This window comes from Hirundo rustica, chromosome 1 (genome assembly GCF_015227805.2).
Source record: "Hirundo rustica isolate bHirRus1 chromosome 1, bHirRus1.pri.v3, whole genome shotgun sequence".
Taxonomy (NCBI): domain Eukaryota; kingdom Metazoa; phylum Chordata; class Aves; order Passeriformes; family Hirundinidae; genus Hirundo; species Hirundo rustica.
The window spans coordinates 100,102,513-100,116,448 of record NC_053450.1 but is presented as its reverse complement, the minus strand read 5'-3'; the positions used below and the strand labels follow the sequence as shown (position 1 = coordinate 100,116,448).

The following is a 13,936-nucleotide window of genomic DNA, read 5'->3' as shown; positions in this document are numbered from 1 at the left end:
AAGCCGTTTCATTAGACCATTGTCCCTATACACATTGTTTTTAATAGAACTGCTTTTTATGGCTAATGATACATTTCACTAGTTACTATTCTAACAGGTTAGAAACATGTAAAAGAAGGTATAAATTTATGACAACCTGTTTCAACTTATAGTCTTTGTTACTTGTTTCTATTTTTACTCTCTTTTCTTCTCACTAAAATTATTAATGTCTGTTTCTTTTGAGTCAATCTTGCCAAATGAGCAGCTTTAAGTCTGCTAGTAGGATGGAAGTTACCAAGTCATGACAAGTTTAACCAGTTGTATTTTCTACTTATTTTGTCATCTAAGAAGGAAGTAGTAAATTTACTTTATTTTCACATTAGATTCCCTTAGACTTACCACTAACTTTTCACATTTCAGTCAAGAATTTAACACTAGGCCTGGGCCTTCTCCAAGGCCCGCCCCCCAACCCCCCCAAACAAACAAACAAACAACAAACAAACAAACACAGGTCCAGATAATACAGAGTAAAACATACTCAGGGCCTTAAAGCCCATTCATAAATGGAGATTAAAAGTAACTGTGATATATGTGCTAAAGTTAATTCGTGTTATCAAATTATAAAAGGTAAATGTTAACTGTATAAATATGAGGGTTAAAGATGTACTCAAACTAACATAAGTAAAGGTAAAATGTAGAAACCAAAATGGGAAAATTTCCTCAGCTTGGGAAGCACAAGAGGGACACGAGGAAAGTATGATTGGAATTACCAGAGAGGGGGCCTTAAAACTATCGCTGCCGGGAATCCCTGAAAAGAGACAAAGGACAACGGAACACAGAGATACAAGTCCGGAGACCAAGATAATCACTTCAGATGGATATCTCTACTCGTCTCCGTCGAAATTAACATATCCACGACACACCCGGGCTCGGCCATCAGCTGCATTGTTCCACCCTACCGGTCCATTCAGACTCCCGATACCGGGACTTGCATAATTAATGAAGATGCCTCGGAAAAGATAACGTCAGAATCTCGGACTTCACTCCGCGATCTAGTGTATAAAAAAGGGTGGCTGGAGACCCAAAATTGTGAACTTGGGGGGATACCAGGCTGGCAGAGCTTGATATCCGTGTTCACCCGGCGCCGATCCCGGGCTCGGCGCTGTCCTTTTAATTGTGGCTTTCTGAGACTGATATTTTGTCTCACAATAAAATTCTAAATTTTTGATACATCGAATCTGGTCGATTTTATTTATAACAGTAACTAAAACAACAAGATAGAAATAAACCAACTTGCATAAAAAAGCATACAAAAGCTACTCATTGTTAAGTATTTTTCAGTTTCTCACAAAGGAGATTGATGTTCACAAATACTTTCAATTAAGACTTTTTTTACAAGAAATGTCCTGTGTTACATGTGAGAAATCACAAACACCAACACATGCAACTTAGGCAGAAAATGTGGTCAATAACTTGACAATAAAGACAGACTAGAAGATCCTCTGGTGAAACTTTTTTTTGCAATGCTGAAGTTTCTACATTATGTTCTTAGTGGAATTTGATCAGAGAAATCTCTCTTAAGCAGCAACACTGAGCTATTGCTTAAGAATCAATTGATTAAATACGTTTTACACAGCTTTTATAATAATTCCTTCTGAAGATTGCTCTTTTGAAGCTGTGGCATTCACATGCAACAGTACAAATATTAAAACAAGATGAAAATAAATGGTACGTTACACTGAGCCAGTCAGAGAACACCAATGGATGAAAAAAACTTGCAAATCAAGATTGCACATACTCCTAGAATTTGACTACTTCACTGCTTTGAGGATAGCTTTCATAAGTACACTTTTTTCAATTATGACCATTTTTTCCAAGCAAAAGTGACCACTGAAAGCAAGCACAGTGGTCAGTTGCTGACATAAACATTTGATGGGAGAAAATGCCATTGTAAAATCATAACAATCTAATTAGCCTAATGCATCAAACCCATAAGAACATCTAGTATAAAGTCAGCAAACAAGCTTAAGTATATGCCATCAGGCCAAAGATTTTGCGGGCAAGGGGAAAATAATTTGAATTCCTGGATAAATATCCATTTCAAATCTCTAGAGAACAGCTAATGCAGGATAAAATACTACACATTACTGCAGTATTAATACAAAATACTAAACACTCCCTAAAGTAACTAGGATTCCAGGAGGGGTCACAGAGCTCTAGAAGGTGAATTGAGAAATAAAAATAACAAACTAGAAGTCTATGACTAGGGATTTAACCTCCAATCAGCAGCACAACCATACCAACTGTAACTACCCTATTGCTTATGTAAGTGCTGGTGGGCATGTGAGGGTAACATGACAGAGTATGCACCCTTCCTCAATTTCTGGATCCTAGGAGCTCAAGATTAATTCAGTTCCACCCCTGAAGTTATTTACTGCATATCTCCTAATGAGAGAAAGGGGGAAAAAAGCATTTTGTGCCAAAGAAGCTCTATGCTGCAACCTATTACTCCCACATTTCTTGAAATGTATCGACACACACTTTTGGTATGAACTAGGGCACTGGATTAGTGTTATGTGTTGCCACCCAAACTAAACACAGCACATGTAAGAGTCGCCCTGGAAGACTCTGTTCTGACTAAGAGGAGGTTGTAGGTTTGGAACATACCCAGAATCCACAGTCAGCAAAATTAATTGTTTTTTCTTTAGCCTAGAGAGTTTTCTATTTGAATTTCCTTTCAGTGTTTCCTGATGAAGTGCCCTGGTCATTCCTTCCTAAAGGTAACAAAATGAAAGAGTAATAATTTTAGGCACTCCCCAGTTTGGACAGGATAAGGCAACTGTGTGTGTGTGTGTTCAAGATTAGCGCACATTCTGATATTCCTCCATGTGTTCTAAACAGGAAAACTACTAAAATAAACAAGCTCTTCTCTACTGCTGTTTTCTGCAGCCAAACTCTACCCTTAAGTGTATTCCCCTTAAATGTAAATTCATCCCAGAGAAGCAAATAATAAACTTTCAAAGCACAATTTGCTATCATGTATTTAGTTCATATAGTTCTACAAAAAAGTGTTACAAAGTTTCAAAAACTGTAGTGTTACCTTCTCTGCCGCCTCTTTCCATGTGAGAAAAACTCTTCAGTTAACCAGAGTGCAAAGCAAAATATTCCTATCCATCATTACCTGCCTTTTAAAATTATTTTTTCCTAGCACAAAGCTAGGGAAAAAAAATTAAATTTTATCTCTGTTTGGCCATTCATTTCCTAAAGTGCCATCACTGGGAAATGCAATTACTTCTTTCAGATAAAAGTCCCATGGACTTTTATGGTATCAAAGAATCATGGAAAGGCTTGGGATGGAAGGAACACCTTTCTCTAGACGAGATTGCTCAGGGCCCCATCCAGCCTGACTTTGAACACTTTCAGGGATGGGGCATCCACAACTTCTCTGGCCAGCCTGTACCATCGCATCACTACCCTCTGAATAAAGATTTTCCTAACCGGTAATCTAAAACTACTGTCTATTAGCTTAAAAAAAAGTCACTCTCTCTTTTTTTAAGTACCCTTCAAGTCCTGTGAGGCTGCAGTGAGGTCCCCCTGGACCCATCTCTTCTCCAGGCTGAACAATCCCAAACCTTTCAGCCGGTCTTTGTAGGAGAGGTGCTCCAGCCCTCTGATCAACCTCCACCCTAAAAGCACCATGCTCTGTCCAGGCCTAAATCTGCCTCTCCTGAGTCTCCAAAAGCCTTTATCTGCAAATGAAATCTACAGTATCAGACAGAAATACACCAGTGGGCAGATGGCAAAGCCAGGCCAAAGCCATGTCTGCGACTGAATATCTAAAAGCAGCAGTGAAGTGTCATGCTTCATTAAGAGTTTGCATGCAGTAAAAATAATTCTCAGCTCTGTCAACACTTGAGAAATATGCTTTTTTGAGATACTCTATTTGAAAAATAAATCATATTTCCTTGCCATTACAGGCAAAGGGACAAGTTCATCAAAGGGCTCAAGATTAAAGATTTGTACCCTTTTAGGGTTTAGAAGGGTATGCTGCCATTTAAAAAAGGGAGGCAAAGGAGAATTTAATCAGCCACCATGCTATAAGTCTACAAACTGAGCCTTATTCAAAATGCCATTTGTTTCATTTGGGGACAACAAAATCTCCACTTGGATTCATAAATATGATTAGCCAGGCACTTTCACAGCTACTTCACCTCAGCAACCAAGTTTCCACCTGGGCCATAAACAATGTATTTGGCCTTTTTCATACATAATGGCAAAAGTCAAAAAGCAACAGTGAACTTCTATAAAATGAATTACCTAGTTAAGGCTTTAAATGGACTTTTTTTCATAGTTTTTATCATGGTTAAGCTCTGTACAGAGCAGAAAACATTCAAAGACTCTCCAACTATAAAGAAGGAGATAGTTGCTCACCCAATTATATCACCTAACAATGTGAGAAGAAGAGGTGGGGAAAAGTAATCTCTTTAATCTCCTCTGCCCTGTGTGGATAGGCAGAGGAGGATTTCTGGACAAAACCTCTACCCTTCAGCTCACAGCTGAAAACCTCTGAACGGCCTCAAGACACAAGCACCTTTGGGCTACTACACAGCTCCCTAGCTACATTGTCTAGTAAAAAGCTCTCAGTTAACAGTACAGTATCTGATACAACTTGCTTTCCCACTTAGCTGCACTACTAGTCCTTACAGATGTCACAGCACTTAACTAGTTGTAGCATGGGCCCCCCTGCCATGAAAGGAGGCATATTTGGCAGCTTGATTTTGGTTGTATTGTGCAGGCCAGTTTTTAACTGACCCCTGAAAGATGATCTTCCTTGTTCTTGGTGAACCTTGTAAAAACCTTTGAAAAAGCCAAAGATAACTCTATGGTCATTAACAGTATTTAAATCTTGATACAGTTAATGCTCAGCTCAAAGATGTCACTGACTCCTAATACTCCTTCTTGCACTCCTAAATCCTTTTACTTAAGAGGTGATGAAAAGAGTTAAGCAGCTGACCACTGTTCTTCCCTTGCTCATATGAGCTATGAAGGAAAAAATGCAGCTTCTCTTTTCCCTGACTTATTTTTCAAGGTGAGACATCAGCTCTACTCAGTGCCAGACCGAATTTATCTAAAAAGAGATGATTGATCACTTTACAGAATAAGGCAACAGAAAACACTGCTTACTTATTTTTATTTATGTATTAAAACACATTTATTTTGCTTTGCTGGAGGGGAGGCAGGCTGTCCTAATAGATTATCAGTGAACTTTTCACAGTTTGGAAAAGAGAACTGTTCTGGAAAGCATACTGCTTGTAAATAAATCCCTATCTGTGCTTCATGCCACCTATCCAACAGCCTTTTAAGGCTGCACACATGTTATGACTGCATCTGGCTGGGCCTAACAGTTTCTCCAGTTGGTTCCACAAAAGGGTAAAATGAAGTTATGCAAAACAAATAAAAGGAACAAACCCAAAGGCATCAACTCTGCTCTTGGTCTTAGCACTGAATCTCACTGCAGGCATCATTCCTTGGAAAACTACACAGCAGCTTTAGTCTTGCAGTGATGATAAACTTTCTGCTACAGGCTGGAACAGTTCAGCATTCCCTCTGTCTGCCAAGTGGTCCAAACCCTGTGAAATTCTAGATAATCATGAGCAAGTTTTCATTGTTGTTGTTGATGGAAAAATAGTCTATGCTTCAAGTGTTATCTGTCTCCTGTAATACTACTAGCCAAATCTTTACATAGAGACATTAATTCACAGGCAGATAACTCTCAGAAGAAAGCATATGATCAAGGTGACACTGAATCATGATTTTAAAGAGTTAAGATTTTAGCTAAGGGTTAGAAGCAATTTATATTGATCAAGATGTAAGTTAGATTAGTAAATGGTAGGTTAATGATTTTTAGATGCTTAAGCTAGAGCTAACTGTTATATTACAAGCTCATGTATAGAAAAAGTGGAGTAAGTGAACAGATTGAAACCAGTAAGAACAATGGCCAGCACCTGGACTTCATATCAATCAATCACGAAGCAGGGGACCTTGGATCATGCCAGAGGGTCACAGAGACCTGACGAAGACTCTCCTGACTTCATCCTTTGAGACCACTGACCCAATTCGAGACCACCGACCCAATTCAAGAGAAGAACTGTGCACACATGAAGGACAAATAGCCTCAATACAGAGCAGGGATGGGAGGTGCTGGGGTTATGCATATGTATTGTACGTAAGATCTTGGAAAATAAATAGGGGGCAAAGAACCTTGTTTGGGGTGGCCACGCCTTTTGGAGATGACTCCTGTGCCGCCTGCCGGTGAATAAACATACCACTTTCTAACTTTAATTAGTTAGAGGGTCTTTGTCCGTGACTATATCGGTTTTCAATGACTCAATTGGCAAGCCAGGCAGGAGAAGGTTCTGCTTGGCTGTGGGACCAGCTTGGGTGGAGGATCCCCTCAGGGCACTTCCGGCATATTCCTGGAAAAGTGGTCTCCGCTGCCCAACCTGTTCATCCAGTAGCAGACAAGAACTCCTGACTACTAAAACTCTGGACAAAAGGGTATGTTTAGGAAAAAATTGAAACAGTTTGAACAGTGACCTGTAAGGCGTATGCATGGTCAGGAAAGGCTGCTGGTAAGTCATGGGAGACATCCCACGCACAACTTGTGCTTCTGTAGTGTGCTTGCAAGCTTGATTGGTATCTGGTCAGTTGTACTTGGTTACCAGCAGAGAAAGCGGTTAAGCTGTTGTACTGGGCCATGGAGGGCTTGGGCTGTGGCTGCTGGCAGAAGGGGATTTTGCCATTTGTTGTGCCGTAGAGGGCTCAGTTTACTAGAATCCGGGACTAGCCATTGTAAGGGCAAATCCTGATTTGTGGTTGTTACACTGTGTGAATGTGTCCTGACTGTAAGAATGATTGAGAGAGTTTGTTGAGATGTGCTACCAGCACAAAGTGATTGAGGAGTTTGGACCCACGGTTCCGTTTTCGGGCGACTGAAAGAGCTGGGGAAAAATGAAGCGAGTGGGGTGTATAAAACCCTTAAAGCCCCCACCCTGCTGTGACTGTGGTGTGTGTGTTGGTTACCAGGATGCTATTCACTGTAAATGTATTTTTGAGGTAATATCCATCTTGTGTTAAAAGTTATAAGTGCAGCATATGCTGAGTGAGAGTTGACCAGCCTCTGAGAGCTGAGGGATGAACGTTTTTGAAGTAGGTTGAGGACAGACAAAGGACAGGACCAGTTTGGAAAGGAGGAATAGAAACCCTTGACAAGAGCTTGGTTGTGATTTTAGGTATGGAGGTTGTGTTTGTAGGTTGTTGGAATTAAAATAAGGGTAACTTTGGTCTGAGAACTCAATCTGGCCAGAGGAATTAAAGGAATTCTTTTACCTCAGTGAATTACTTTGTGAATTTAATAAACTGGTAGATAGTCAGAGGAATATATTTAGAAGGCTTATATCAGATGTTTACCGGGAGACTAGTGACTCTGAATTGGGAGCAACAGGCTGTGGAGAATTTAGAAACTCAAGAAGGAGTGAATGGAATATCTTGTATTTTTGGGAATTTTCCTGCAGCTTTTGGTGCATCTAGATGTTGTCACTGTTCCTGGGTGCCTTCGTAGTGTAAAATTTGTGCAGGACATTACTATCCTTCTTCTGCTAACCGGTACAGACAATGTGCCCAGTATAAACAACAGCTCCTTGATCAAGCTGATTTAGAGCCAAAGAGTTTAACACATTTAGTAAAGCAATTTCTATTTCAACTCCAGCTTTAAGGTCAGCTCCAGCTTTAACCAAAGCAATTTTTATTTCAACTCCATGTCCAGCTCTAAGCATAGCTGAATCAACTCTGATTTCTATTTCAAGTTCAGCTTCACCTTCCATTCTATCCCCTACTCCGACTACTCCACTTATTCCTAAATCTCTCCCACTGCCCAGCAGTGATAGCGGGGAAGAGAAGCCCTCACCAAAGGGTTCTACAGTATCCCAGACTCAGAAAAAAACCAAAGAGGAGATCAAAAAGGGGAGGCAGTGGTTGCTCATGTTAAGAAGAACAGAGGTGGACCAGAGGATCTTACCCTAGGAGACCCTCTGGTTATAATGAAACTAGGGAACAAAGAAAAAGAAATGAAGTTTTTGATAGACACAGAGGCAACATATTCAGTGTTAAATAAAGCTTTAATGCCAATAACAGATGATTATGTTATGGTAAAAGGGTAACTGGCCAATCTGAAAAAGCCTATTTTTGTAGGCCAGTGAAATATAAACTTACAAAGCAATGGGGAATTCACAGGTTTTTATATATGCCCAATGCTCCATCAGCACTTTTCGGTAGGAATCTATTGGAACTATTAGAGGCAAAAATAATATTTAAAAATAGAGACATTACTTTGGAGGTTAAGGACAAACAATATGTGAAATTGTTAAGCTTGATGTAGATAACTAATGAGGCTGAAGTTAAAAGTGAATGTGAGATTTACAGGAAAATAATGGATCAGGTATTTTCTGGGGTTTGGGCTTCTAACATACCAGAAGAGCAAAGAATGCACCCCCAGTGCAAGTTAAGTTTAAAGAAAGAAAACTAGTTAGAGTTAAGTAATACCCCCTGAAAAAAGAAAAGTTAAGGGATTAGCCCAGTGATCGAAAATTTTTTACTTGTTAAAAAGCCTGATGGATCATATCAAACAATATATGATTTAAGAGCTGTTAACAGGATAACTGAGGATTTATACCCACAGTGGTTGCTAATCCCTATACTTTGTTAACTTGTTTAACACCTGAAATAACATGGTTTACTGTTTCAGATTTAAAGGATGCTTTCTTTTGCCTTCCCCTCCATGAAGCCTGCCAGAAAATTTTTGCATTTGAATAAAAAGCTCAGCTCACATGGACAATGCTTCTGCAGGAGCTCAAAAAATTTGCCTACCTTGTTTGGAGAACTAGCAAAAGATCTGTAATCCTGGGAAGCTCCATCAGGAGGACAGCTGTTTATTCACCAGCGGGTGGACTCCCGTGCCGCCCACCGGTGAATAAACATACTACTTTGTAACTTTAATTAGTTAGAGGGTCTTTGTCTGTGATTATATCAGTTTTCAACAACTCCACACCATCTCTACATCCCATGTGACTGAGATCAAATGCTTTGTTACCCAATCTCTAGAAAAAAGCTAGAGTACTATGAATCAAAAAGAAAAGACTTCAATATATGCAACCCCCACAGATGAAATCAAATAGCTATAGAGGGAGTAACAAACATGACCACAGACCTTGACTGAAATAGGTGAGCGCTAGAGATTAAGTTTGTGTGAGGTCAGCAGCCTAGAGTAGCTTGAAAAGCAAGTGATGCATGGCAGACAAAGACCCATAAAAATGCAAACTTTTTGGCTACAAAACTCAGCAACGAATAAAGCACAATTGTGCAATTTCTGTTGAAAAGTCAGTGTATTTTTCCAAACCTGTCTGTACAAACATTAGCTCTTCACTCATACACCTTTATGCAAAGGCTGTTACTTCTCAGCCCCATCCTTCCCATACACTATGTCTGGATCCATTAAGAATTAATACGACTTACATGAAAAACACCAAGAAAAAGATCTCTGGAAAATATAAATGCAGTGTTTAGTTTAATCATTTGCCAGCACTGCTGATGGTGTTTGCAGCTATTAAAGCATCCTCTCTGCATACAGACAACTGACTGGTAGCAATAGGCAGCCCAGCTGGCTGGCCTACAGTGGGGTAAGAAACCAAATGGTGCTTCTTTAATAAGTGCAGGAATTCTTCAAGGGACTTTCAACATGATCACTATTACACCTTTGTGATAAATCAAGGAAAATGTGTTTTGATCCTGCATAAATATGCAGGCACAATGTGCTTTGGTATCTCTGTAAAATTCTCATACTATACACTGATAAATCTATCCTAAATACTAGGAGAGCCCATCTAACCCGGAAAAAAACAGAGCAGTTATCAGAAAAGGGAAACAATGTTTCCTCAGAGTCACTGCCTTGATCACAGCACCTCTTACGCTCATTGCCCCAGTATTCTGAACACCATCAAATGAGTGCAGTTGCCATGAGAAAATTCTACACTTAAGCTGCAGGCCCAGATATTAAAGAGACACTTCTAAAGCCTACAAATCCATTTTTTTTGGTGGGGTTTTCTTTCTGTCTTCTCTGATTCTATTCCCTTCTGTAAACTCTGCTTCTTTTCCTCATTTTCCCCCCATTCTTTCTACCAAAACAACCCAAATCCTTTTACAAAAGAGAGTGAAAAAAAGCCAATCAGATTTAAACTTTGCATCCTTATACTCCAGCAAAACTAACAGACAGTTGTCACACAAGGTACTCATGTTCTCCTAATAGTTTTCTCACCACTGAAGGAGAGACTATCATTAGTGGAAGCACCATCATCCCCAGAGAGCTGAAAGAATGGTCCAGCAGTGATGTACCTCTTAAGAGATACAAGGAATCAGCTATGTATTGACATGAGAAAGGCTGGGGTGCTCCTGAACTTCTCAACTAACAGCCATGTTCTACTCAATGTATCAGTCAAACCTTCGAAAGTTGTTTAAATTAAAACAATACAGCTTTTGGAGATGACACCTGAGGTTCTGTCAGTATTGGTGTTATTACCCTACACTAAAGAAAGTTTTCTAACTAGTAATCATCAAAAGGTACCAGTGAGGACAGGCAATTTTAAACAAAAGTATAAAAGTCATAAAACCATATCACCCCTCTACAACTTTATGCCCGTTACGAAACCAAATGTAATACATTTTGAAGTTCCGAAGTGCTTCCATTTCATTCTCTGCTCTCAACCAGAAAAACATGTTTTCTCATTAACTACCACAGCTCTAGCAACTTGAGCTGTAATTTGATAGCCTGCCCTGTACAAGATAAATATCCCAGCTACACGTATCCTACAAATCTTCTGAAATCCACTTAGTCACATAGATAAGAGGAAATACAGTCAAATAGAGTCAAATACAGCAGCAGCAATAAGAAAAGTAGCTACTGTCCTGAAAAGGAATCACAAATAGGAAATGAGTCATGCTCAAAACACGGACACTTATCAATTGCAAAACAAATGTCAGTTTATTTGCAGACTGCAACTCTTTAGGTGCTCAGTTTTGCTGGGTTTTTTTGAGATCAAATCTATGAAAAATTGCAGGCAGCTTGTAGAAACCTGTTTGTTCAATGGTTATTCTTTCATTTTGTGCCTCCAGCATACTAGAATTACATGTTGATAAGACAATATCATCCATCAAGGGCTGGAAAAGGTTTCATTTAACTAATTTAACCCACAGAGTTCTGTTGCGCTCCATTTGGGCTGGAGACTTTGTGTAACTAGCAGAGTTTGTCAAGTTAGCACATGAGGTCACACACAAGTCCAAACAGCTTCTCTATTCTTCCCTATAGGCAGTCCAGAATTGACATTCTTATGCCACATAGACTCCTTTGTCACCAGGGACACAAATAAACAATAATAAAGAGACTGTATTGAGGATGCAACTACAAGCAACTCAATTTGCCATGCAGGAGAATTCATCAGACATACAGTAAATAAAAGGAAAAAGGGAAGCCTAAATGGAATACTTGTATATTTTAAGCCCACATATTTTTAATCACCCATTCCATCACAAATATATGCAGTTAAGGAGAACTCTGGTTGGAGTTTGTGGAGGGTTTTGTTTGTTTGTTTGTTTTTCAGGGGGTTCATTTTACTAGCTATTACTTAAGGTTATCTGTGATCACGACCCACTTCCACTCCTTCAGAGTGTGCAGGGCTCTCTTTGATGCTTCTAATGTCATGTAGTCTTGTGGATTACACCATCTTTTTCAGAAAAGCACAGGGATTATCTTCCTCCACTACTTCTCATTCTCCCTTACAAGATTTCCTGCTATTTTTCCAACAGTAAAAAATGGCTCCTTATATCACACAGAAAACTAGTAGCCTTGTTTGTTAACCAGCTATTTTGCTTTAAGTTTTTGGTATTCTTAAACATGTTTAAATGTTTCTCTTGCTTATAAAAATCCAGTTTCCCAGGTATTTTCCAAAAGAACAGTTTTTACCTTTGCATTTCCAAAATTAGCTAGAAATGTCACAATAATTTAAAGAGTTTCTTCGGCATAAGTAGCTCTTTAATGAAGTCTGTGTAGTATCCAAAAACTACAAGACCTAGTGTGAAAGAAATCATTATTGGGTTAAGATAGGCACGTGGCTCTTTTTGATCCAAACTCAATAAACTGAAGTCTAACCAGATGCATTCATTGGCAAAAGACCAGGATTAGTAAATTCAGTGATACATTTTCTAAGTAAAGGTAATCTTATAGGCCTACATTTTCTTTAACAAGCTTTTCCACAGCAGAAAGCAATGGTTGTTCCAGAAACAAACAAACAAAAAAAAAAAAAGTGGAAGATATGTAGTTTCTTTATAGAGATCCACACAATTTAACAAAACAGCATTTCCTCCTTGGTGCCCTTATTTATTTTATTTTCTCTCAACAGCCATACACAAAATGTTGATAAGAGTCAAAGGATTAACTTTATCTCCCATTCTCACAGTTTTTAGGTACAAAAAAAGCTCCCTGGAAAAGTTTATACATTTAGAAAAATCTGGATGTGCTGTATACTCAAAACAAGACAGTGCCATGTGTTATCCATTAAATTTAGGTCACAGTTATGTATGGGAAGAAGTTCTTCAGTAAGGACCGGTAATAAAGTTTAGTGTTTGTAAGACATATGTGGTTTAAAATATAAATGTCCTTCCTGTGTAATTTTAAAATCCATTCAATATGTTTCTAGAGCAGAAGAAAATTGTTGTGCTTACTCTGAAAACAATGGCACCTGGGTGGCATTTCTACTGCACCTGCAAAATGAGGACAACTGCAGTCCTAGCAAGCTCTAGATGAAGAGTTAGTCACAGGAAAAACAGAACCTGTCTGTCTCCGTCTGGAAAGCACACAGTACCCCTAGGACCATGACGCATGTGAAAGTAAGTTATCCTACTGCTGCTTTCAAGCCCGAAAGAAATCCACAAGGCTCTTCAAATCCAAGAGCTCAATTACTTCACTGCAGGCCCCACATCATCCTGCCATTCCCACACAGGTTGTATCACCAGTCTTTTGTGGAGTCAGACCTTAAACAAAACTAAATACTAAACCTGCTGTTCCTAATAAAACAAGACGTTGTGTCATTGGGAATAATACCTGTAGCAACAAACTGAGGCAAAAAGGAGAAAGGGAGAAAGAGAGAGAGAGAAAGAGAGACCAAAGACAAAAAAATGTATTTTCCTGGCTGCCGGTCTTGAAGGTGCTCAAACTGACAAATCATGCCAAGCAAGAAGTTTGGAACTTCTACCTGTCAGGAAATCAAACATCTGAAACCAAAGCAACACCACTTTGATTGGCTGAATAACTTTTTAAAGAGCAGAATGTAGTAAGGCCAAATGAAGGAATGAACTAACCTTGACATATGCGAGGTAATGCTCACACTTTTCCTGCATGAATGACAGTTGTAACTTTTCTGTGATCTGCCCTGCTGTCTCTCCAGAAGTCACAAAATAAACTCTGGGTTGTTGGCTCTTTTCCTTCTTTGCCACATCAGCAGTCAAATTATAATTCAAACCTGTTTCAAAAAGGAAGAAGAAAACACAGGATGTCAGTGAAAAATAGGTATTTTCCAGCCACTTATCAATGGATCCTGTTGCCTGTAGGGCATCTGTGCTTGAAGAAAGGTCAATCCTTGAGGGCCCTCAATCAATCACTAAGTTCCCTGCGGGGAGGAAGGGGGGGGTGTGGGGGAGGGGGGGCACAGCTACAGAAAATCAGATCCAATTAGGAAGATACTTTCATGTTTCCTGTCACTATTATTCCCAGCCCATTCTTTCCCATAGGAAATGGTGTGTAACACATCAGGATGCATACACTTAACGCAAAACAAACAAAAAAAATACAAAA

General features: G+C 39.3%; 1 protein-coding gene across 4 annotated transcripts in view; it reads right to left on the bottom strand.

Annotated features, from left to right (window-relative positions):
• The window catches only part of ITGA9 (integrin subunit alpha 9), a 287,285-nt gene that overhangs the window by 208,533 nt on the left and 64,816 nt on the right, over positions 1-13,936 (bottom strand). For all 4 annotated transcript variants that reach the window (XM_040055828.2, XM_040055806.1, XM_040055835.2 and 1 more), the window contains exon 15: positions 13,444-13,604. In XM_040055828.2, the coding sequence (XP_039911762.1) occupies positions 13,444-13,604 (161 nt within the window). The remainder of the gene's footprint in view (positions 1-13,443; positions 13,605-13,936) is intronic.